Source organism: Ambystoma mexicanum, chromosome 6q (genome assembly GCF_040938575.1).
Source record: "Ambystoma mexicanum isolate Mex_15411 chromosome 6q, UKY_AmexF1_1, whole genome shotgun sequence".
In the NCBI taxonomy this organism is placed as follows: Eukaryota; Metazoa; Chordata; class Amphibia; order Caudata; family Ambystomatidae; genus Ambystoma; species Ambystoma mexicanum.
The window spans coordinates 1,183,594,722-1,183,620,376 of NC_090937.1; the positions used below are offsets into that span (position 1 = coordinate 1,183,594,722).

Consider the following 25,655-nt stretch of genomic DNA (forward strand, 5'->3'; position numbering starts at 1 on the left):
CAAGAGAGATAACCAGTGCGTCCACAACAACCAGCGTTGGAGCCACAAAACGAAGATATGGAGTGACAGTGAATGATCACCATCGTACACAAACTACATGACACTGCATGCTGACCAAAAGATAAAAACACTCTGGCGGCCGCCAAGGAAGCAACCCCCCCCCCTCTCACATGGCGCAGTAGGAACCCTGCCCCGCGATGAGAACTGGAAAGTTTAATTGTTGGCCACAATGGCCGGTGCTTATTGTTGTGAACAATTCGGGCGACAGATACTTCTAGTTGGGTGGAGTATAGGGTGGGGGATGGGTTGGTTATTAATGAAGAGTTTTGTTAACTTATTGGCCCGAAAGAAGTCTCCTATGCACACTGCATGTACTCTGCAAATGTCAACACAGTCATGGCTACACTCGCGCGCGAGGCACGCCAACACATCTACTGTCCCATTTATCGTACGAAATAGCCGCCATAAACAATGATACTAAGACCCTCCGAATCATGACCTGGAATGTTAACGGGCTAGGAGGAGGAATAAAAAGACGACTGGTCACTCAATTCCTAAACAGACACATACCGGATTTAGTCTCGAAACATACAAACATACCTGGCCAGCACCACATGTAATCTATTTAAACGTACCAATTACAAACAGGCAATACATGCTGGCTTCACCATAGGCTCCCATGGCGTTCTGGTACTTGTACATAAAAGACTACCGCTCTCTCTTACATAAGTGACACTGGATACTAGTGGTAGATTCGCATCCGTCATCGGGTCACTCTGGAACCAGACCATCGCAATGCTAGTGATCTATGCCCCCCGGCATTACTGCCCGCGCGAACAGAAGATATCACGCCCATGATTGCCAGAGATGAGTCCGATCTTATTATCGGAAGGGACTTTAACAAAGTCATGGACGTAGCAGCAGACCGTACACACCTAAGAGGGAGAAACCCAACCACTTGCACCAGACTGGCTACGTTTGCTACGGCTCTAGGCCTGGGCGATGTGTGGCGGGACCTCCACCCGGAGATGAAGGAATACTCATTCCACTCTGGGGTGCACACTTCACTGTCTCGCCTAGATTACTTTTTCCTCCCGACACCAGAAATGCACAGAGTATCCAAGGGGACCCTATTACCGCGAGGCATATCAGATCACTCCCCTTTGCTGATTGAGCTAAGCACAACCAGACCACGCCCGCCCACCACATGGCTCCTCAATTATTACCTGGGTTTTCCCGAGCTAGTAGAACAGGCACAAGCAGCGACCACAAAATACTTCGAACTGAACACCGGATCAGTAGATGACCTGGACATACTGTGGGAAGCCTACAAAGCGGTACTGCAGGCGAGATCATTTCTTGGACCGCAGCACACAAAAAAAACATTTACAAAGCATGGCCGAAGTGGAGCAACAGGTCACACAAGCTGAGGCAGACCACCTGAACCGTGACCAACCTGAATCCGATCGTACATTAATGCAAGCCCAGAAACACCTTCAAAATGTGGCACTAGACTGTGCAAGGTAGGCCCGCTGTCATGATCTCTGCTTCCAAAAGATCAGGACTTGCCCGACTCCCTTGGAAGCAGACCCATAACCCCGGTTCCGAGTGCCAGCCAGTCCCAATTGGGACCTTTTGGACCCTGTCCTGGCGCCAGTGGCACCAGGCTCATAAAGATGCCCAGCCCCAGCGCTGGAAGCGCCGGGCTCATAATGCTTGGGTGGACTTACCTGCAGCAGACCATGCTGCTTACTTACCTGCCAGTTGAACCCCTGATCCTCTTCTGTTTGGGACTACTTTTCCTGCTGGGTGGGGCAGGAGCCACTCCCTAGGTTCAGAACACTGGAACTCTTCTGGAAAGCAGGAACTCTTTTCTTACCTAGGCGTGGCTGTGGAAGGAGACACCTAAGCACTACAGGAGGCTATTTAAACCACACCCAATGGATGAATCTTGCTTTGTGTTATTCTGCATTCTCTGCAGCAGAACGCTCATCGTGTCTTCTGCTTCTGATCCTGGGCCTAAGGGAACAAAGGCTTACCATCCTTGAATCCAGTCTTCAGCAGCACCTGTAAAGACAAAGAAAGAACAGGTTAGCACTACGGTCTTCAGTGGCAGCGCATCTCTTACCTGGTCCATCGGCTGTCACCAACGCCTCGCGCTGCATTCCGGCATCTGAAAGACAAAGGCTTACCTACTCTTTGCATGCTCCGGAGGTCTTCGCACTGCATTCCGGCATCTGAAAGAAAAAAGCTTACCAGCACTTCGCACGCTCCGGAGGCCTTCGGCGCTGCATCCCGCATCTGAAAGACAAAAGAAGGTGCGTTTAAAGACATTGGGCAACTTTATTACTCACGTGCCATTACTCCTTCCCACGCCGAATCCAGTGGGTATTCCAGCACCCTTCAGCTTCTCTAAAGCTCCGAACTTGTACCAGCAAGATAAAAGGGACAGTTAGTGCGCATCGTGAAGCAGGCTACAAGCGCTTACTTACGTGCTTCCAGGCGCTTCTATTCCTCACGCGGGTTCGATCCTCAACTCTCATCAGCCCGCCATCCGCCATCGCCGGAACCCTGCAAAACGAGAGATATCATTACAAAAGACTTTTAAGACATTTGAAGTGCCCAGAACTTACCGTTCGTGCAGTTAACGACGGACAGCAGTCCTCTGAGGTCAAGAGGCCTGCACCCTTATCCAGTGAAGAAACTGGTTACGGCACCCTGCCCCGAGGCAGATGGAGAGCTCGGCGTTCACTTACCTAAGGTGAGGGTGTTAACCTTTGGGGTTCTACAGGAGAAGAGAAAGGGAAGAGGAGAGAGGCACCCAATAACCCCAGTTCATTAATCCCATATTTTCTATCTGCAGACATCTTACTCTTCGAGTCAGACATACAGTGCACAGAGGTCCAGCCCAAAGAGCCAACCGTGTGTTACACATCACCTTTGAAGATACGGCATTCACCCAGTCAAGACCGGCGCCTCTGCGGGAATCAGGTGCGCGTTACAGAACACAAAGCCTATCGCAAAACTCCCACCCAGGCACTATGGAAACCTCGGATACCGACCAGCTAGCCCAGTTATAGGGGAACTAAGAGCAGAAGTGCATGCAGCCCGTCAGGAAACGAATGCTCTAAGAAGGGAACTGATTATTTCCAAGGAGCGAACAGACGATCTCGCTAGACAATTGCTACAGTCACAAGCCGGACAAACTCCGTTACCCGCATCAGGGGCAAATCTTCCTTCAACATCCTCTACGAACCCAGTGCAGATCAACCTACCTCGGAATGTACCTCTGGCTCCGCCCGAACGATTTTCTGGTGACCCAAAGAGGTTTGCAGTATTTATTAATCAGTGCCGGTTGCACTTCTTATGCCGGCCAGCAGCCTTTCCAACTGATCAAGCTAAGGTAGCTTTCGTGCTTTCGTACCTTAGTGGCAATGCAGCAGACTGGTCGATCCCTCTAGTTAATCAAGATGATCCGGTTCTCCATGATTTTCAAGCTTTTCAGCTCAGTATGGAAAAACTGTTTGCAAGACATTCACAGGGGCAGGCCTTGGACAATGAGCTCCTTTCATTGCGACAGGGTAATCAAGACCTTTTGGCTTATATTGCGTCTTTCAACAGACTGATAGTGGAAACTCGATGGCCTGAGGACAAAAGGATTACGCTGTTTTATAGAGGTCTACGTGGAGAGCTCAAAGATGTGTTAGCCCAAGTAGTGAATCCCCCGCAAGACTGTTCGGACTATATTGACTTAGTCGTTCAAATTGACCACAGACTGCAGAACAGGAAGGCCGATCGTTCCAAGTTTGATGCTCGAGTATTTTCCAAACCACCAACTCCTACCAAAGGAGTAGACTCCGGGGAACCCATGCAAATAGGGGGCCTGAAAGGACCACTAACACAAAAGGAGCGGGAAAGGAGAAAACAGCTGCAATTATGCCTATATTGCGGAAACTCGGGGCACTTTCTTCGAGACTGTCCGGTGAAACCAGCCAAGAAGGCAGTAGGAGCTGCAGTTACCAGGGTCACAAACTCTGAGCAGGGAAACGACCTCGCCCGACAAGAATAGAGGTCCTCTTGCCGAGCGTTAAAACCAGTTCCGTGACCTCGCATTTCGTGATACCTATGGTCCTCATTAGCCCTGAACATCCGGATCGATTACATGCGATTGAAGCTTACGTCGACAGCAGTGCCATCGGCAATTATGTGGATCATGAAATGGTTTTGAGGATGAATCTGACTCTTTGTCCAAAGGCTGTAAAGGACGTCATTACTACGGTGGATGGTACGGAGATAGCCTCCGGACCAGTAACGCATACCACCCAAGAAGTGACGCTAGTAAGTCAAGATGGACACCATGAGAAGATCGTGTTCGATGTGATCAAGGCCCCTCAGTTCCAGATTATTCTAGGAATTCCTTGGTTAGAGAAGCACAATCCTCAGATCGATTGGCGAGCAAGAACGGTTCAGTTTCCAGAATGTGTCTCTACTTGTCACCCTCGACCTGGTGTTGCACTGGCAGCAATTTCCTCGGAGGCTCCCCAGTTACCTCCTGAATACCTAGAATTCCAAGATGTTTTCCGGAAGGATCAGGCTAACTCTCTACCTCCTCATAGGTCTTATGACTGCCAGATGGACCGGATACCTGGATCTACTCCTCCTTGTAGTAGAATTTATGCCCTCACCGAGCCTGAGAATCTTCACCTCCGACAATACCTGGATCAATACCTAGCGAATGTGTTTATTCGTCCTTCCAAGTCCCCTGCTTCCTCAGCTTTGTTCTTCGTTCCAAAAAAAGAAGGGGACCTTAGAACTTGTATAGATTATCGCGCCCTGAACCAGATCACCGTTAAGAATAAATATCCGTTACCTTTGATCCCTGAACTCCTGGACCAAGTCAGAAAAGCATGCATATATACAAAGCTGGATCTTAGAGGAGCCTACCACTTGGTACGAGTAAAAGAGGGCGATGAATGGAAGACGGCCTTCCGCACCAAGTATGGGCTATTTGAATATCAGGTCATGCCCTTCGGACTTTGCAATGCCCCGGCCGCCTTTCAATATTTTATGAACGATGTCCTCAGAGAGCTCATAGATGTGTGTGTTGTTGTTTACATTGACGACATCCTTGTTTATTCTTCATCGGAAACTGAACATCGGAAACACGTGAAAATGGTCCTCGAGAGATTGCGTCAACACAAACTTTTCGCTACGTTGGAAAAATGTGTTTTCAACGTGACTGAAGTTGAATTCTTGGGATTCATATTATCACCTAGCGGAGTGCGTATGGATTCAAAGAAGGTTGATGCAATTCTCAAATGGCCATCGCCATCCTCCGTAAAAGGTGTTCAAAGCATGTTAGGCTTCGCTAACTTTTACCGCAGGTTTATCCCCGAATTCTCTCGAATAGTCCAGCCCATCACCGCCTTGTTAAAGAAAAACAAACGTTTTGAATGGTCTACCGAGGCGGAACAAGCTTTCCAGAATTTGAAGACTAGATTTATCTCTGCACCGATCTTAAAACATCCTCGCCCAGAACTCCCCTACATCGTTGAAACTGATGCTTCGAGCCTTGCCATGGGGGCAGTTCTATCACAAAAGGATCCAGTAACCAATCAGTTGCATCCCGTGGCATTTTGGTCCCGCAAATTCTCGCCTCCTGAAATCAATTACACTATTACTGATAAGGAACTTCTAGCTATCAAGTCCGCCTTTAAGGCTTGGCGGCATTATCTTCTGGGGGCCCGACACACCGTTACTGTGATTACAGATCACCGAAACCTGCAATATTTGAAAACCGCAAAAGCTCAATCCTCTAGGCAACTCCGTTGGGCACTATTCTTTGCCGAGTTTGACTTCATAATTACCTATCGACCTGGTACAAAAAACGGTAAAGCTGATGCCCTTTCTCGGATGGGAGTGGAAGAACATTTCATCAATCCTAAACCTGTACCTATCATTCCCGAACAAAGAATTCTAGGTGTAATCGCCACAAAATCCATAGAGGAAGTTAAGGATAAAGCCAGGCTACTGGTAACTCCAGCAGACATACGGAATTGGCATCTGCAGGGAAAGGACTTTACGGTGAAGGACAACCTATTATATTTCCAAGAACGGTTATACCTGCCCAGCACAGATTTACAGAAAAAGGTAATCTCCTGTTATCACAATTCTTTAATGGAAGGACATCCCGGTATGACCAAGACCTCGGAAAAGATCAAGCGCTACTTTTGGTGGCCGTCTTGAAAAAAAGATATCAGAGACTTTATAATGTCCTGTGGAGTATGCGCCCAAAACAAGAGTCAAAAGGAAAAACCAGCCGGCCTCTTACGCCCTATTGACATCCCGCCTCGCCCTTGGCATACGCTTTCTATGGACTTCATCACCGATCTACCTCCATGCTCCGGATACAATACGATCCTAGTAATCGTGGACCTATTCTCCAAGATGGCGCATTTCATTCCACTCAAAGGCTTACCAACAGCAGCAACTCTGGCCCGAGAATTTCTCGAAAACATCGTCCGAGTGCACGGTTTTCCTTCAGTTCTAATTTCGGATCGAGGTAGTCAATTTATTTCTCATTTTTGGCGAAGTTGCTGTCGGTCGGCTCAAATTGATGTGAGACTTTCGACCAGCCACCACCCTCAAACCGACGGACAAACCGAGAGGACCAATCAAACTCTGGAACAGTATTTGCGCTGCATGCTACAACAAACTGAAAAACTTGGAAAGATATCCTTTGGATAGCGAATATGCCTACAATAACTCTGTCCACTCGGGAACTGGGAAGACCCCGTTTTTTCTTTTATACGGTAGTCACCCTCGAACCTCGGAGTTGGATCCACTCCAAGATCTTGGAACACCAGCCGTAGACCACCTGCATTCTACAATCATCCAAGCCTTTAAGGAAGCCGTTTCTCACCTTCAAAGGGCTAAAGAACAATACAAGAAAGGAGCAGACCAACATCGGAAGGAAGCCCCCCAATATCAAGTAGGAGATCAAGTCTGGTTATCCACCAAATATCTACCTCTAAAAGGACCACGCACATTCAACCCAAGATACCTTGGTCCCTATTCCATCACTACCATAGTAAATCCAGTAGCGGTCAAGTTGGACTTGCCCCCTCACATGAAGATACATCCGGTCTTCCACGTCTCTCTATTAAAACCCGTGCAACCTCAAACCCGACTAAATCTCCAAAACCTATTCTAGTTGATGGAGAACTCGAGTTTGAAGTCAAAAGCATCCTGGATTCCAAGATCTCCAAATCTAAACTATTTTACCTGATTGACTGGAAAGGCTAAGGTCCCCAAGAAAGATCCTGGGAACCTGCAGAATATGTCCACGCGCCTCGTCTAATCAAAAGATTTCATCGAACATTTCCTAACAAGCCCAAACCCCCGGAGAAGCCCGGTTTGGGAGGGGCCTTGAGGGGGGGTGCTGTCATGATCTCTTCTTCCAAAAGATCAGGACTTGCCCGACTCCCTTGGAAGCAGACCCATAACCCCGGTTCTGAGTGCCAGCCAGTCCCAATTGGGACCTTTTGGACCCTGTCCTGGCGCCAGTGGCACCAGGCTCATAAAGATGCCCAGTCCCAGCGCTGGAAGCGCCGGGCTCATAATGCTTGGGTGGACTTACCTGCAGCAGACCATGCTGCTTACTTACCTGCCAGTTGAACCCCTGCTCCTCTTCTGTTTGGGACTACTTTTCCTGTTGGGTGGGGCAGGAGCCACTCCCTAGGTTCAGAACACTGGAACTCTTCTGGAAAGCAGGAACTCTTTTCTTACCTAGGCGTGGCTGTGGAAGGAGACACCTAAGCACTACAGGAGGCTATTTAAACCACACCCGATGGATGAATCTTGCTTTGTGTTATTCTGCATTCTCTGCAGCAGAACGCTCATCGTGTCTTCTGCTTCTGATCCTGGGCCTAAGGGAACAAAGGCTTACCATCCTGGAATCCAGTCTTCAGCAGCACCTGTAAAGACAAAGAAAGAACAGGTTAGCACTACGGTCTTCAGTGGCAGCGCATCTCTTACCTGGTCCATCGGCTGTCACCAACGCCTCGCGCTGCATTCCGGCATCTGAAAGACAAAGGCTTACCTATTCTTCGCATGCTCCGGAGGTCTTCGCACTGCATTCCGGCATCTGAAAGACAAAAGCTTACCAGCTCTTCGCACGCTCCGGAGGCCTTCGGCGCTGCATCCCGCATCTGAAAGACAAAAGAAGGTGCGTTTAAAGACATTGGGCAACTTTATTACTCACGTGCCATTACTCCTTCCCACGCCGAATCCAGTGGGTATTCCAGCACCCTTCAGCTTCTCTAAAGCTCCGAACTTGTACCTGCAAGATAAAAGGGACAGCTTCCAGGCGCTTCTATTCCTCACGCGGGTCCGATCCTCAACTCTCATCAGCCCGCCATCTGCCATCGCCGGAACCCTGCAAAACAAGAGATATCATTACAAAAGACTTAAGACATTTGAAGTGCCCAGAACTTACCGTTCGTGCAGTTAACGACGGACAGCAGCCCTCTGAGGTCAAGAGGCCTGCACCCTTATCCAGTGAAGAAACTGGTTACGGCACCCTGCCCCGAGACAGATGGAAAGCTCGGCGTTCACTTACCTAAGGTGAGGGTGTTAACCTTTGGGGTTCTACAGGAGAAGAGAAAGGGAAGAGGAGAGAGGCACCCAATAACCCCAGTTCATTAATCCCATATTTTCTATCTGCAGACATCTTACTCTTCGAGTCAGACATACAGTGCACAGAGGTCCAGCCCAAAGAGCCAACCGTGTGTTACACATCACCTTTGAAGATATGGCATTCACCCAGTCAAGACCGGCGCCTCTGCGGGAATCAGGTGAGCGTTACACCCATAGAACGATGAGAGCTAGGATCTATGAAACAGGCGACAAAGCGGGTAAAATGTTGTCATGGTTGGAGAAGAGAGAGGAGGGCAGTCGCCATGTAAGAACGATCAGAACAGATAACACTGAGTCTTTGGTAACTGACAGAGACATAGCGGAAGGCTTTGCCTCCTACTACACAGACCAATATGAATCCCCTGCGACACCGATTGACATCTTGGTGCTGAACGAAGTTACACTCCCCTCCCTCAGTGCGGAGCAACAGATCCTCCTGGAGAGGGACTTCACAGAGGAGGGAATAACAGCGGCCATGTCAGAGCTCCAAACCGGGAAAACTCCCGGACCAAACGGCTTCCCAATAGAAATACGGCACAAACTGGGAACTAATGTAATCGCCCCACACCTGCTACGAATGTTCTCTCACGCTAACACCCAAGGGGCCCTCCCCGCAGATCTGCGAAAAGCCACAATAATAGTGATCCGCAAGACAGACAAACCCCCGGACCAATGTAGCTCTTATAGACCACACCGAAACCAAAATCTTAGCGAAGGTACTTCCAAACAGACTACAGCAATCCAGAACATCACTGATCCACCCGTATCAATGTGGGTTCACGTCCCATAGGTCCACCCGCATGAACATCCACAGACTACACTCGGCACTAGAAAAGGCTCTCAACATACAAGGCTCCCTACCGTTACTCGCAATAGATTTTGAAAAGGCATTTGACTCATTTAGAAGTGTGCCCAATAGCCTCTTTGTTAAAGTTGAATTTAGAAATGTGCCCAATAGCCTCTGTGGAAAGTTGAACTTGGAAGTGTGCCCAATAGCCTCTGTGAAAAGTTGAATTCAGAAGTGTGCCCAATAGCCTCTGTGAAAGTTGAACTTAGAAGTGTCCTCAATAACCTCTCTGTTAAAGTTGAATTTAGAAGTGTCCCCAATAGCCTCTATGAAAAGTTGAATTTAGAAATGTGCCCAATAGCCTCTGTGAAAAGTTGAATTTAGAAGTGTGCCCAATAGCCTCTCTGAGAAAGTTGAATTTAGATGTGTGTCCAATACCCCCTGTGAAAGTCGCATTTAGAAGTGTCCCCGATAGCCTCTATGAAAAGTTGAATTTAGAAATGTGCCCAATAGCCTCTGTGGAAAGCTGAATTAGAAGTTTGCCCAATAGCCAAGTTGCCCAGTAGCCCCTGCGAAAGTTGAACTTAGAAATGTGCCCAATAGCCTCTGTGGAAAGTTGAACCTAGAAGAGTGCCCAATAGCGTCTGTGGAAAGTAGAATTTGAAGTGTGCCCAATTGCCAAGTTGCCCAGTAGCCCCTGTGAAAGTTGAACTTAGAAATGTGCCCAATAGCCTCTGTGAAAAGTTGAACCTAGAAGTGTCCCCAATAGCCTTTTGTGAAAACTGACTTTAGAAATGTGCCCAATAGCCTCTTTGTGAAAGTTGAATTTAGAAATGTTCCCAATAGCCTCGTTAGAAGATTCTAGAAAACACTCGAATGACCATATAACCCACCTTATGCTTACTCTATATCCTTACACCACCACTCAACTAGAACACAGAGATACTATGACACCATTCTGTATAACTGTTCTCATACCAACATCCGTCACATACTCCACATCACTCTATGTAAACACTGCTGGTTACACACCCCCAGCCAGGCGTTCTCCTCAGGCCTAACGCAGCCACATCCGGTCTGGATAAATCCTGCCAGAACGAACACATACTCCTGACCCCTCAACCACCACACCTACCGCTAAGAAGCAGCTATTACACGAATACCACACAAGCTGCACACATACATGGTGCCCACACGCATCTTTGACTCTCTCTACTCCCTCTACTGATCTGAACTTCGGTTCCCAAGGGCGTTCAACCTACCAGCGCCTTCAGACCATACCAATGGTATATAAGGCGCTATATAAATGCAAAATAACAATAACAATAACAATAACAAAGTACGTTGGGTGGCGACATGGGAGATAATGTGCCGAATGGGATTTGGGCCAACATATCTGAGCTGGGTTCAATTGCTATACGAGTCACCGATGGCAGAAATGAGAGTCAATGGCTGGCCCTCAAAGCCTTTTAAATTGGGAAAGGGAACAAGACAGGTGTCCCCTATCTGCGTTAATATTTGCACTCGCGATCGAACCCTTGGCGGTGCTGTTGCGAACATCATCGTCAAGGAACGGTTTCCGTTGGGCAGACAATTGGGAAGATAGAGTCTCCCTCTACCGGATGACCTACTAATCTACCTGAAAGATCCACATAACTCCTTTACCACGATAACGAACCTCCTAAACAGATATGGAGCGTTTAGCGGACTCTGAGTGAACTGGTCCAAATCAACACTATTCCCAATCGATAAATCGTCATTCGTAATGCCAGATAACTGCCCGTACAAACTTGTGACAAACTAATTGCGATATCACGGTATACAAATCACGAGCAACCTGAGCGACTATGTGGTGAAAAACCTTCATCCGATCACGGTCAGGTTCACTGAGGACACTCGCCACTGGGCCTACCTCCCACTAACCCTGCTGGGAAGAGCAGCCCTCTTCAAAAGGATGACCCTCCCCCGGTACATATATATACACTACAGAACGCCCCGTTATACATCCCCTTGAAGGAATTCCAAATCATTGATCGCACACTCGGAAACTGCTGTGGAACGGCAGACATCCCCGTATCGCATTGTGTACCCTCCAGCGTTCCATCTGGGAGGGAGGGATTGGCCTGCCACATCTGCAGTCCTATTATTGGGCCAGCAAAATAGCAGTGATCAATGACATGATACATGGAGACAAATCACTGCCACACAATAGGATACCAGCCACCGTAGAACAAGACAGGCCTCAACTAGAGCAACTTTACAGGGCGACACCCTCCTCATCCCCCCAAACCATGCTTTCGCACATGTCACTAATCTGGAACGCAGTGCACAAACACGTAAGCTGGGAAGAAATAATCACCCCACTACAGACACTATGGGGCAACAAGGGGTAACAAGAACCTTCCTGAAGTGGACAAGCTCCTGAGATGGCACAATACGATAGGAGACATCACCACTGAAGGTAAACTAGTGCCCTTTGAATCCTTAGTGACCTGAAGAAAACTCTTTGTGCGGTCCACGTAGAACTTCAGCGCTCTAACCACATCCAGCGAGTGCAAAGTCCTTTCAGCCGGCGACGGGAAGAAAACAGGCAACACCAAGGGTTCGTTGAGGTGGAAGTCCGACGGCACCTTGGGCATGAAGGAGGGGTGCGTCCTGAGCACTACCCTCATATCGTGAAAAGTCAAGTACGGGGGCTTGCAGGAAAGGGCCTGTATCTCTCCCACCCGTCGTGCGGAGGTGATGGCCACAAGAAACGCTGTTTTCCATGACAAGAACTTCAACGGAGCTGAGTGCAGAGGCTCGAACGGAGGTCCTATGAGCTTGGTCAGCACCACGTTCAGCTCCCACGCCGGGGCCGGAGCCTTCACCGGCGATAACGATCTGAACAGTCCCTTCATGAATTCTTTCACCAGACGATGAGAGCACAAAGACGTCCGTCCCGTGGTTCTGGTGTATCGGGAGATCGCAGCAAGATGAATCTTGATGGAAGCGTGCGCCAGTCCAGCCTTGGCCAGCGACAGTAGGTACGGCAGTACTTGAGGAGCCGTAATCCGTAGAGGGTTAATCTTCTGTGCGTGGCACCAGACAGAGAACCTCTTCCATTTGTGTCCGTAGCATTTAAGAGTTGAGGACACCCTGGCCTTTGCAAGAACCTCTCTGCAGTCGGCCGGTATGTCGTAACCTCCAAACTCTAATGCCGCAGGAGCCAGGCCTGCAAGTTCAGCGACTTTGGGTCGTGATGGAGGATGGCGCCTCCTTCCCTGGAGAGAAGATCCGCGTCCACTGGCAGCTTGAATGCCGGGGACGCTGACAAGTCCAGAAGGTCCTGGAACCATATCTGCCTCGGCCACGCAGGTGCGACGAGGATCATCCTGCACCGTGACCTCTTGAGCTGGTTGATGAGCCGGATCAGCAACTGCAATGGGGGGGAATGTGTATAGAAATAGGCCCTCCCAGGGGAACGAGAAAGCATCACCCATGCTCCTCGGCTGGGGAAACCTGCTGGCGAACCTCCGGCACTTGGAGTTCGGCGCCGTCACGAACAGATCGATCTGGGGTGTGCCCCACCGTTGGAAGAGGCGGTCCACTAGATCCTGTCATAGTTCCCACTCGTGGCACGAGCGCAGCTCTCTGCTGAGCGAGTCGGCGATGGTGTTTTTTATTCCTGCCAGATGAAACGGCACCAGAAACATCCCTTGGGCGATGGCCCAATGCCACAGATCCTGCGCCTCCTTGGACAGGGCTGGGGACCTGGTGCCGCCCTGCTTCCTGATGTAGAACATGGTGGTGGTGTTGTTGGTGAAGATCCTCACCACCTTGCCCTTGAGGGACGGAAGAAAGGACCTGAGGGCCCAAAACACTGCACGGAACTCCAGGACGTTGATATGGAGGGACTTCTCCGTCGGAAGCCAAAGGCCTCTCGCATGCAGATTTTCGGTGTGCGCTCCCCACCCTTCCAGGGAGGCATCCATGGTCACTGTCTTCTGGTGGCCCGGGGTCTGGAAGTCCATGCCCGCCGTCAGATGCGCGCGGGTGCCCCACCACCGGATCGCTCGTCGGAAGCTCTCGTTGAGTGTGATCCTGTCCTCGAAGCTGCCCGTCGTCTGGATCCAGCGAGCATCCAGGAACTCCTGTAACGGGCGCATCCGAAGCCTGCACAGGCGGATGAGATAAATGCAAGAAGACATCATTCCGAGGAGGGATTTGATGGACCTCACCCTGGCCGCGTCCGCAACCAGCATCCGCTGCACCTTGCCCATGATGGCTCTCGTCCTTTCCTCCGACGGAGAGGCCAGAAGCGCCACTGTGTTGAGTTTCGCTCCCAGAAACAGTGCGTCTTGCGCGGGCACCAGATGGGACTTGCCGTTGTTTATGGAGAATCACAGGTCCGTGAGTAGTTGGACGGTCCTCGCCGTGTGCTCCGCGGCGAGCTCCCTTGTCTTTGCTCGGATGAGCCAGTCGTCCAGGTAGGGGTCCAGGTAGGGGTAGACGTGGATACCCTCCAGGCACAGTCACACCGCCACCGGTGCGAGGCACTTGGTGAACACCCTGGGTGCCAACCTCAATCCGAAGGGAAGGGCTCTGAACTGGTAGTGACGCCCTTGGACCACGAACCTGAGAAACTTACGGTGTCCCTTTAGGATGGGGATATGGAAGTAAGCATCCTCCAAATCCAACGACGACAGAAAATCGCCCTCCTCCAGCTGACCCAGGACGTGCTGGAGGGTGACCATCCAGAACTTCTGTGCCTTGATGAATTTGTTCAGTCGTCGTAGGTCCAGGATGGGACGCCATCCTCCTGTCTTCTTCTTCACGAGGAAGTATCTTGAGTAAACCCCGAAGCCTCTTTGGGACAAGCTCGATGGCGCCTTTCTTGAGCATCGCCTTTACCTCCAAGAGAAGCGCGGGCACTTCTTTAGAAACTCGAGCGAGTGACCCTGGGCCAGGGCGTCCAGCACCCAACGGTCGGTGGAGATGGACTCCCACACGCTGACGAAGTTCACCAGCCGGCCTCCCACCGGGATGCTTCGGTGGGGGCCCGACCCCACGGCCGGTTCAGTCCTGCTTCGACGAGGCTTTGCCGCCTTGTCCTCCCTGGCGACGACGGCGGGGTCCGCCCGTCTTGCCTCGTCCCCTGTAAGCTTCCTGTGACGACGAACGGGCCGCTTGACGGTAGGTGGAATATCCGCCGCCGGAACCTTTGGAGGCACCCTGCTTGCCTCCGGCGCTCCGAAAGGGGGGCAGTCGCTGGAGAACACCAAGAGCCCGGGCCGTCTCCGTGTCCGTCTTGATGGCTTGTAGGGAATCCTCCACTGTTTTCCCAAACTGGTTGCTCCCATCGAACGGCATGTCCAAAACTCTGGTCTGCATGTCCTGCCGGAAGTCCGTTACCCTGAGCCATCCACGCAGTCTAAAGGCACACGCCGCCGTGGCCCAACTGGCAAAACCCAGTGTCAGCGATGTCCGTCGCTATCGTAATGGCGTGGTCCGACGCCACTTCTCCGTCCTGCAAGATCTCTAGGGCTTCCGCCCTCTTGTCGTCCGGTAGGAAGTCCAGCAGGGGGGCGATCTTGTACCACAACTCCCTGTCGTAGCGGGCTACGATAGCCAAGGCGTTGGCAGCCTTAATCGTCGTCGCTGCCGATGAGATGACTCTGCGTCCCATCGTGTCCAATTTCTTTCCCTCGCCGTCCGGGGGGGAGGTTGACGTAGAGGCCGAAGCCCCCCCCCCCCGCTTTCTTCCTGGCCGCCGCAGAGACGACCGAGTCCGGGGTCGGCTGTGCCTGAAGGCACAAGGGGGCCTTTCCGGGACCCGGTACTTCTTCTCGTACCGATCCCTTCTCGCAGGCGTTGTGGATGGGTTCTTGAGGAGGGCGAGACTCTCATCCCAGATATCGTCCAGCAGAGGTACAGCGAGGACCGTCTTCTTCTTGGTCTCGCGCCGTTGATAAAGGAAACCTTCCTTCTTCTCTTCCGGGCAGAGCTGGAAAAGCTCGGATGCCCTGGCGATCATGGCATGAAACGATCCAATCTCGTTGGGCGGGGAAGCCCGGGGAGGAGGTGACGACGAAGATCCTCGTCGTAAACCTAGTCGTCTGTACCCGTCGCGGCCGTGTCGGTCCCCGTATCATCCCCACGGGTCATGCACGGGGAGGAGGGCTGAGCAGGGCGCGATGGTTGAAAAGGAGGTGGAGGATGAATCCTTCTTCTATTAGGAGGAGGGCTCCCAGAAGGGCCTGGCTCCGGGTCCCCCATCGGGAGCGGTTCCTCCGTTGGTGGTAACGGCAATCTCGTCCTTATCTCCGAGCATAAGGACTGTATAGCCAACAAAATGGCCGCCGAGTTGTCTTGCGGCACTGGTTGAGGGGATTCTGACGGGCGGTCAGGAGCCTCGTCGGCACCCTCGACGTTCTCGTCGTCTCCTACGTCGGGGTCCCTCCCGACGGGCTGGTCTTCTTCCACGCCAATGCCGTGGCTTAAGACTTCGATCAGCTCCTCTTCAGAGGTTGAGGCCGAATCCACGACGACCTTCTGCCCTCCCTTTTTCTTCTCCGTCAGAGGTTTCACGGGGGTCCTGTCGATGGGCTTGAAAGAGGACTCCCTCCGCGGTGGCAGGGAGACTCTGGGCCCCGAGGTCGCCTCCACTGGTGTAGCCTCCACAGGCTGAGCCAGGGCCGCCGCGACTGTCTCGATAGAGGCCTTGGCATGGTGGATCAAGGCTTTCACCACCTTAGGTGCGCTCACCGCCTTCTCCTTGGGGGGAGGGTCACCGCCTCGCTCCCCCTCCAATGGGGCCTTCGAGCTCGACCGGGTCTCTCCAGGAGCTTCGCCGGGTGCTCGGCCTTCCTCTTACCCGAGCCAGAGCGTTGGCGCGTGGTTGATGGCGCCGGGAAGGATGCGCCCTGCCTGGCAACCGTAGAGCCCGACCGTTCGGCGCTCCCAGTGCCAGTGGACTCGCGGTGCTTGGCCTTCTGTTGGGCCCCCGTCGCTGGGGCACCCTCAAAGGTCTTAGAAGACCGCTCGGACTTCTTTTTCTCGCCTGACGGGCTCTTCCCTTCCAGCCAGTTGGCGAGACGCATGGTCCGCTCCGACATATTGCCGCAAAACGCACAGTCCTTCACCACGTGCGTCTTGTCCTCATGCAGGCAGTAGAAGCAAAGGGAGTGTTCGTCCTCCTTAAAGACATTCTGAAGCTGGCATCCAGGGCAGACCCTGAACAGCTTTCGGGGCGTCGAGCTTCCCTTCTCCTGGGCCATGTCCGAGATGGGCCTGAGAAACTTCTGGAGTCCTCCAAAAGCGTGACTCGACAAAATCTTCACCCTTGAGGAGCATAGAAGAATCCGACACAGGTCCCCGTTGATCGGATAAAGAAACAGTGGAGCTTGAGGCTCTTTTGACCGAAAAAGGAGAGAATTTTCCTATGAAAAAGCGCGAAAACGCACTAAAGCTCGAGAGCAATAGCACGAGGATCCCAACACTTGAAAGTGCGGTAAAAATCTGAAGATGGCTGCCAGAGGCGGGGCTTAGGGAGATGGCAGTCATTGGCTGTGGTCAGTATGACGCAGAGATCAGTGATTGGTTACTACTACGAAAGACAGATCAGAAACGAAACTGATACTGATTCTTCTTTACCGAGGATTCCCAGCCTGACGACGGGCAATATTCATGAGCATGTGAATCCATGCCAGACACCATGCTGGAGAAGGTAAAAGGAGCAGATGGATGTGCCATAATTATCAATAGGCCCACATTACCTTTGCATGTGCAGGTGAACTGTACAAAAGTTTTAGAATCGGTGTGCAAGGCATCAGGTAAAGCAGAATCTTGAGGGGTAATCGTTTTCACAGTTATGCCCACAGCCACAAAATATGGGTTCTGAGCATCACAGTAGTTATTTAGGTAGACTTTATTTGCAGAAATATCGGGCATTCTAGAAAGCAAATGTAAGGAGGGACGAAGGAAGTACTGGAAAGGTGGTGATATCAGGCACTGCAGTCTCCACCACCATATATGGCAGTTCCCATGGCTTCTCACAGAACATACAGGGCATAAGGAATACGTTTCCCAGCTTCCCAAGCACGCCTCACATGCACTAGCTGATATGCTGTGTCAGCCCCAGGAAGTAGAAGACGTGTTCAAAAGGCAGGGATTTCAGGGTACGACGTTCATTCATCGCCTGTTTTTTTTTCTTCGCAGCACTTTTTTACGGTAAAAAGTTTCACCGAAAAGAAATAAATTCTAATAAAATGGGGTGGGATGCGAGGTATATAAGGGGTAGGGTGGGATAGTGTATTGGGAATAAATAATGGGGTTTGGCGTTTCCCCCCCAAATAAAAAGAAAAATGTAATAATCTTTTTCAGCAAAATATTTTAGGCAAAAAGTGCCACGAAAAGAAAACTGGTGAAGATTGAACATAGAACTGAGCCCTAGTGTTCCGCGTCCCTGCACTCTTAAACTGTAAAAAGAGCAACGAGTAGCGTAACCCATTTTGTGACTTCTTTGCATTGCCTTTCCCAATTATTTTGACTTTTGCTTTTTATTCCCCTGCCTGGTTTGGATCAGTAATTTTGGTAAGACGTATGGATTTGCCTTCATCGTTTTTGTCCTCGTATAACTAACAGAAAACATTTTGGAACTTCCCTTTCTGGATTCTGGAATTTTGTATTGTTTTCTTGCAACTGAACTCTTGGAACTCTCCCTTGTGACTATTTATTTATTTGCATTTATAAAGCGCGCAAGCAGCCCAGAGGGTATTGACACATTCTCTCATCCCTTTATTATGCCATTGTGCCATCCGGTTTTAGGTTCAATTACCTTTGCTTTCCTTGTCATCTGCCGGTTATTTCTTCTACTGCCCTGGACCGGCTCATCATACATTCCAGGTACAGAGGCAAAGGGAGTTATGGAGTAAGTGGGGGAATTGCTGTATCATGCCTCCTTATTCATTGTGTTAATTTTCCTTAATGCGTGGAGAGAACAGGGCTGCACACCGCATTACCTTACTTTTGCCCAATCGGTCAGTTAGTGGAGTTAATTGCATTATCCCTGTCTGGAAGATTGGGAGGAAGGCTAATCAGTTGACCTGGGTCCTTCGAAGCATAACGGGTGAGAGGGATAGATGAGATCGGAGTGGTATAGTTGACAAGGGGGCATTTTGAGGGAGGTGAAAAGGGGTCAACATGAAGGCATGTGTCAGGGAGTACAGGAGAGCAGGGTGGGAGAGATCAGGAAGATGGTCAAGAGGGGAGTTTAATTAAGGAATGACAAATAAGTAAATGCAATGGGGCAAAGAGGGATGCATTGTTGCCAGGTTTAGAGGAAGAGGAGTAAGCGGTGAAAGGACTAGAATAGTGTTCAGTTCTGCATGTAATGGGTAGGAGGATTAGAACAGACAGTGTAGTTCTAAGCAGGTGGAAATAGGCCATGGGCAACAAACATTTTGTATCACAGGTTAAGCAGGGCCATAGGTGGACAAAAGGCAGTATCACAGATTATGCAAGATCAGAGGTGACTAAACGCAATATCAAAGGTTGCACAGGGGCCGTATGCGACCAAAATGCAGTATTACAGATTGGGTGCGAGACAGCAAAACATGTCATTAATAGGGCAGTAATAAGGCGCAGAATAGGGTAGGACATGGCCAAAATGATCAGCACTCATGCTGTAGATGATGGTCCTCTAGTTAGATCGTTGGCTGATGTGGCGGATGCAATGGCGATTACTTTAGCAGAAACGGAAATAGGGAATGGGGGGTCTGTCTCATAGTCACGAAAGGCCCAAACAGAACTTGTCCTTAGTTTGAAAGCCCTTTGATGTGGATGCCAGTTGATTTTGGTTATAAGATCTCAGGTGACTAATCCAGGCTATCCCTGCCATAGCAATGGAACTTGGGATGTAAGCTCCAGGTAGGTAGTGGCTCTCAATGGGGAGATGGGACGTTATTATGTTTTGAGCTCTGGCAGGCACATGTCGGGTAGCGTAGGAGAACAGGGTGGGCGAGATAAGGAACATGGTTGAGGAGCGATCCGAAAGGAATGATCGAAGGGTACATAGAGGGTAAAAGCAATGGGAGAGAGAGAGGGCTGTGTTGCTGTCAGCTCTGAGTGGGGAGGCAAGATGTTGTTATGTTGCGAGTCGGTTGCAGGGCCACAGTCACCTAGTCTCAGGGTCTTCTCTCTAAACCTTACATCAGTGTTGCCCACCATGCCCACTTGCCCTCATCTAACCTCCATCTCAGCAACACTTCTGCAACCTGCCCCCCTTTATCCAGCCATTAAATCTTTACTTTGTTTATTTAGCATTTTCCAATTCGATTTTTTGGGATAATTTATGAAATCTTGTGAGCGTTTTCTTTTAAATTCTACATTTTGAAATGCAAAATGATATTGCAACAAAAAAACAATAAAAACAGAAAACCACTTTTCATTGCTTCCAACCATAGGACGACCGTCGTCCCATCTCTTGATATAATAAATAGTGCAACACTATTAGCCTTCTTTTGTAACTGGGCCAATGCTGGAAAAACAAAAATCGTGGTTTTCCAAGAGGTAAACGATGGCTTAAAAGATATAATTCAATTAAGGGTCATGTGCATCACTCAAAAGCTATTCACACAGAAATAAATACCACAGACAAGACACTGCCCTACTCAGCATAGCCCTCCCCAAAAACACATGGAAGCTGAGAGCATTCCCCAAGAGGGCCATCTGCTGTCTTTCAAAATAACAGAAACATCTAAAATGGCTACTCTTCATGAATACCTATTGTGAGCATCAAACCTGCTTCGCTGCAACACCAAGATTTATCAACAATGACCAACATCTGACTGTATGCTAAACAGTTGCCCGAAGTTAAACCCATTCCACATGTATGTAGGTAGCGGGTTTCACATAGCGTGTTGCAACTGAGTGGTGTATGACATGGGGCCACACAGCAATGAGAAACAAGAATATTGATACAATTAAAAATATAGAATATTGAGTGTACAATTAGAAGGATATAGCAAGAAGAGATAAAGCCTGGTTGGCTCGCCAGAGTGAAAGCGGAGCAGGTCTGGGAGGTTTTGCAGATGTGCTTCCATTTTGAGCTATATTTCTGTTGGACTCAAAAACACATTATGTCCATAGGAATGCTGCATCCGCGATTTCCCGCCATGCCTCCGTTTTTATGAAAGGGAAAGCACAGAATAGCCTATTTTAGTCTCCCCAGAAAATGATCCTAATTTTCAGTAGCCTAACTGAATTAGTATTTGCAACGCTGAACCCACTTAGTATACTTTACAAAACATGCCTGTGTGGCGCCACTGGTATGTTTATCAACTATTCAACATTGTCTATCAAACATTCTTTATCCATCACTGTATACAAACACCAAATTCATATTAAACAGGCATCACTCACTGTGACACAGGCGAAGCACCATTTACCTCCAATGTAATGCACGCGCTTGCAACAAAATGCACAACAATTGGCAGATCACAAAGTCCAAATATGTACTCGTTCACGCCTGAATGGGCCCGTGCGCTCACTGCACACTGGCAGGGTGTTAATGATTATCTGCCCAGGTGAGACAGCAACTTCATACCTGCAAATGCTCCAGCAGGTCAAGGTTCTGCTTGCGCAAGCTACTGTTTGTCTTCTCCAACTTGTCCATTCTCTGATTTTCGCTGAGTGGAGATGAGTCGATCAGCTCATCCTGAAGCACGTAGTACTCCACCTCGTAGGCCTGCAGTTGCTTGGAGATGTCCATCTCGAACACCTGCCCAGTACATAAATGCTGATGCATTAGCAACAGTGGCCAGCAAACATGTCAACACACGTAGGGCCATAAAAAAAAACATGCAGCAACAGGAATTTGGCGGCCACAATCTGAAAACTTAAATATAATAATCAACATGGAAGCAATGGAAGTTGAATAAACATGAGGCACTGGGATTAAAGCAAGAGCAGTTTTCGTGGTGAAATAAAGCATTAAATAATCGTGAGTGAAACTAGTAAATAGACAAAATCAGTAGGTACATTAAATGTGTTTTCTATTTTGTAGTATTTTAAAAAAGTGGTCTTCAGTATTTAAGCATTTAAATTGCTGCTTGGTTAAATAGGAGCGGGTTTAACATAGGCAAGATTCCTCTATAAAAAAATTTATTAAAAAAAACATTTTCCCCATTTTTTAGCTTTCTCTTTGCATTGTTGTTTTCCAGTTTACATTTGAAGACAGAATGTTGAGAATGCAGTCAATACCCTGTCAAGGGTTTTGACCCATGTTGAGTTATTAGACTGGGTAGATGTGGGGATGAGCTGCCGCCGCCCATCATTCTATCCCAGAACGAGGAGAACCGCGCAGTTTTGCGCACACCAAAATGGTCGCCTGACCTGCCACCCACCAGTGCGAGCGTGATAGGCCAGGAGTGCCATGAGTGAAATGTGTGCCAAAGGAAAAACAGCAGTACTGGTGGCTAAAAAAAAAGCGCTTTGAAATCACCTTTGTTTCTCTGAAATGCAAGCTAAAAATGCCTATTTTAAACATTGCAAGATATTCAAAAATCTCAATGAACACCAGCAGACATTTGGCAGAAGGTAGACTTGTGTGCATACAAAATCTGGAAAGAGAAAGAGCCTAAAACAATGCTTATAACAAAACTGGCTGAGCTGTGGATGTCAGCAGCTGAAGTGAAATTGGACTGAAAGACACTAAAATCTAAATGTTTAAAATAAATGAGTGACCTACTGTTGAGTGGCACATAGTTTGCAAATGTTAACTGCCATAGCTTTGAACTTAGAATCAGCGTTCTAGCTGCACGTGTAAAAATTGCAAGTTTGGTTGGAATGTAGAAAACTGGGAACTAAAGTGACATATAGCTGAAGCCTGGCTTGAAGAGAGTGAATTCTGCCCGGCAACTACCCCCGACAGGATTTGAAACTTGCTCAGCCACTCTTCCCAGGCCTGGCTGCATTCTGCTGCCCCCACCAAAAGGAGATGACACCTCCCTGATTGAATCAGGGGAGGAGCACGCACCTGGGGACTGCAGGAAACTAAACAAAGCACTGTCCTTGGCCCAGGCAAATGTTAAATTAGGGGGCTCGTAAATAGCTTCCTCTTGGAAGGAAACGGGGAGGGGCACTGCATGTGAGCAAGCTGAGCTTGGGGGAAGTGGATAAACCAGAATTCAACCATGTGCTTTGGAAAACCACACCCCTTTGGGGCCAGAGCATAATTTTAAAAAGATGGATAATTCATAGTGCGGACTTGTAAAAATTATATAAATAACATCATCATTCTTGTGATTTTTATATGCACATTTTAAGAGGTGTTAGGACTCTGGGGTATGCTCTTGGGGATAGTAGCAGAAAAAAGGTTGTTACTCCAAATGTATGCATGTTAAAAATCTGACACTATCATCTGAAACCCATATCCCTGGTGCATATTTGTGTAAAATCTGGAAAGGTTTCAAGGTCTTTATCTGGATGAAAAGGGGAGAATTCTGTCATAAGTGGACACGACATCTTACAAAGACAGGGATCGGATGGTTTGGTGCTAGAGAAAATATGTTAACTGGACGTATAATATTAGAAAAATGATACATAGATATGTATTTGGATCAGAAATAGATTTGTGTGCAATTTGACAAGGGGAGGATCCTCTGACCATAAACCTACCTCATCACTCTGACTCACAACCCAGTTCCCCCAATCAAGGGAGAGAGGAGGAACTGGCCAATGATAAGTTGAGAGGGTTGGGCATAGAAGATGAGCCGACCCTCCCACTTTCTAAACACATAAAAGGAGACTGTGCAGGACAGGCAGACACATTCACTTCCCACTTCAAGCTGATTTCTTGCGGATCGTTTTGCCAGAAGACACTAAATCCAGCACTTAGACTTCAAATCCAGACAGAGACCAGAACTTTGAATTCAGACTTCAGAATTTGTCAGCAGGCCTCAGAATCTTTTGCAAACTGATTTACCCCAGACTTCCAAGGGGCACATCAGAGTAAAACAGCTGGGCTGAGCTGTTTGATTCTGGCCTAAAACCCTGTGCCAGAAACACCCAGAAAGCAGAGCTGTACCCGGAACCAGAGACCAGACCTTTGTGAAGCGCCGAGTGCCAGACCAGACCAGCAGAGCAGAGCTGACCCAGACTGCTGTAACCAGAGAACCGGTACTAAAGACCGTCCGTGGCGAGAGAACCGCAGCCAATCCTGACCCGACCCGTGACGAAGTCGCATTACTGTCCAACATATAGTGTGAGTACCTAGCCAGAACTGTGCTAAACCAATCTCTTAGTTTAAAATAATCTAACTCAAACTGCACCATAGCATTGTGTGTCCTTCTGTGACTTTAAAGCTGCAAAACTGTCATCTGTCATTCTGAAACTTTAAAATTTCATTTCTGAAAATCTACCTCCACAAAATCGTCCTCATCTCTTCAACCGTTTGTGATAGAAGCGGGATTTAACTTATTTTAAAGCTGAGATTCTAGGCTTTCCAACAAGCTCTAAACCGACTTGCTACTCCTTATAGTTCCTTCGTAATTGCACTCGACGCACGCGACTAGATTGCCACGATTTGACATTTTGCTTCATTTCAGCCACGTGTAAAAATATTTGTCCTTGCTTCCCTTTGCTGAAATTCGTTTGCAACCTGACAATCATTCATAGAGCATTGCTAAAGTGATCCTGAACTAATTTAAAGTAGCTATCACTCACCCTGAACCTCTAGAGGGAATAAAAATAATTTTAGCATATTTTTCCCTTCTTTACATACCACCTTTAAAGTACTTTGCCTGTGTTTAAAATCATCCCTGTTTCTCTAAGCTTGCTAGGGGGGAACTGAATTTGTATTGTACTGTGATTGTATTCCTGAAGACTGTGTGTGTCACTTCCACCTCCTTACATTGCATAGAGGGGGGTGAATTGCCAAAAGGGGAAAAGTGATTATATTATGTTTTGCTGAAATCATATCAAGTTTATTCCTGTGTTGCTTCTTTTCCACCTTGCATTTCCGTGTTCCATATAAAGCATTCTCAGCTACCTTATCCTCTATACTACTCCTAAGTAATTAAAACAGTGAGCTAGTATCACATCATCCATTGTTGATCACTCACTGTCATATGTCTAAGTGTGATATCAATTATTAATTTATTATAAAAGTGCGATATATATCTATATTGTTTAATTCTCAAATAAACCTTTTAAATTTGCAAAACAAACTTACTTCTTGGCTCAGTGAGGTCAGGGGGATTCTAAGAGAGGGGTGTTGTATAAGGGTTGTCATCCAGAGTACACAAACTGGACATAAAAATATATAAATAAGGGCTTCCCTTGAGCAATCGCAGACAAGGCACTGACTTACTGGGACTGCTTGATTGGAGTCATTTAACAACCCATAGTTACTGACTGCACTCAACATTCGGATTGGCTGGGGGGAGGACAATAACAATCTCAGTGTGCTAATTAAGGTCAGCTTTGGAGGTTGGGGCTAGCGTAAAATGAAGTCTGCAAGGAAGATGAGGTGAGTAAGGATCATCTCTGTAAATTGTTGACATTTGAAAGACTATTACTTCGCCATTACAATAAAAAAAAATGGAAAGCCTACAATGGGGAGGTCGGGTTTAGCAGCCTCATAATAAGTAGGCTCACTCACGGCTGGAAGTCAACTTTTAAACATGGAATTTAGATATCACTGCATCGAGCATTCATTTTTAAGTCGAGAAACAAAAAAGCAGCTAAGAACAAGCACAGTAAAATGAAATATGTGGTTGCAAAGTTATAAATGTGGTTGCGCTTTTAATCAACAAGTCACAAAAAACATTCAGCATGCTTACTATGAAATATCTACTGAGCTGCCAAAATATAAGTACAACATGTGTATAAGTAACATATGTATGTATAAATTAAACTTAAAGTCGACCACAAGTCCATAAAGAGAGAAATGGTGACAAAGTATGTACACAAACTAAAACACACAAAACATGCTTTTACTACATTCCATTTAAATATTTATTTTCCCAACGCTGTACAAAAACGTAAAACCAGTGAGGTGATAATATGGTGAAAAAAGGTTAACTAACTTAAGATGTGTATTTTAGAGAGCAAAAAGTGCTCTAAAAAGAAGTGGGAGGGAGTTCCACAAAAATGGGGCCCAGAGAGTGAAAGTGGGGGTAGGCCCAGG

The 25,655-nt window shown here is 48.3% G+C and overlaps 1 protein-coding gene across 8 annotated transcripts in view; it reads right to left on the bottom strand.

The window, feature by feature from the left end:
• The window catches only part of TBC1D1 (TBC1 domain family member 1), a 1,823,125-nt gene that overhangs the window by 30,416 nt on the left and 1,767,054 nt on the right, over positions 1 to 25,655 (bottom strand). For all 8 annotated transcript variants that reach the window (XM_069631813.1, XM_069631816.1, XM_069631814.1 and 5 more), the window contains one exon: positions 21,072 to 21,245. In XM_069631813.1, coding sequence (XP_069487914.1) covers positions 21,072 to 21,245 — 174 coding nt within the window. The remainder of the gene's footprint in view (positions 1 to 21,071; positions 21,246 to 25,655) is intronic.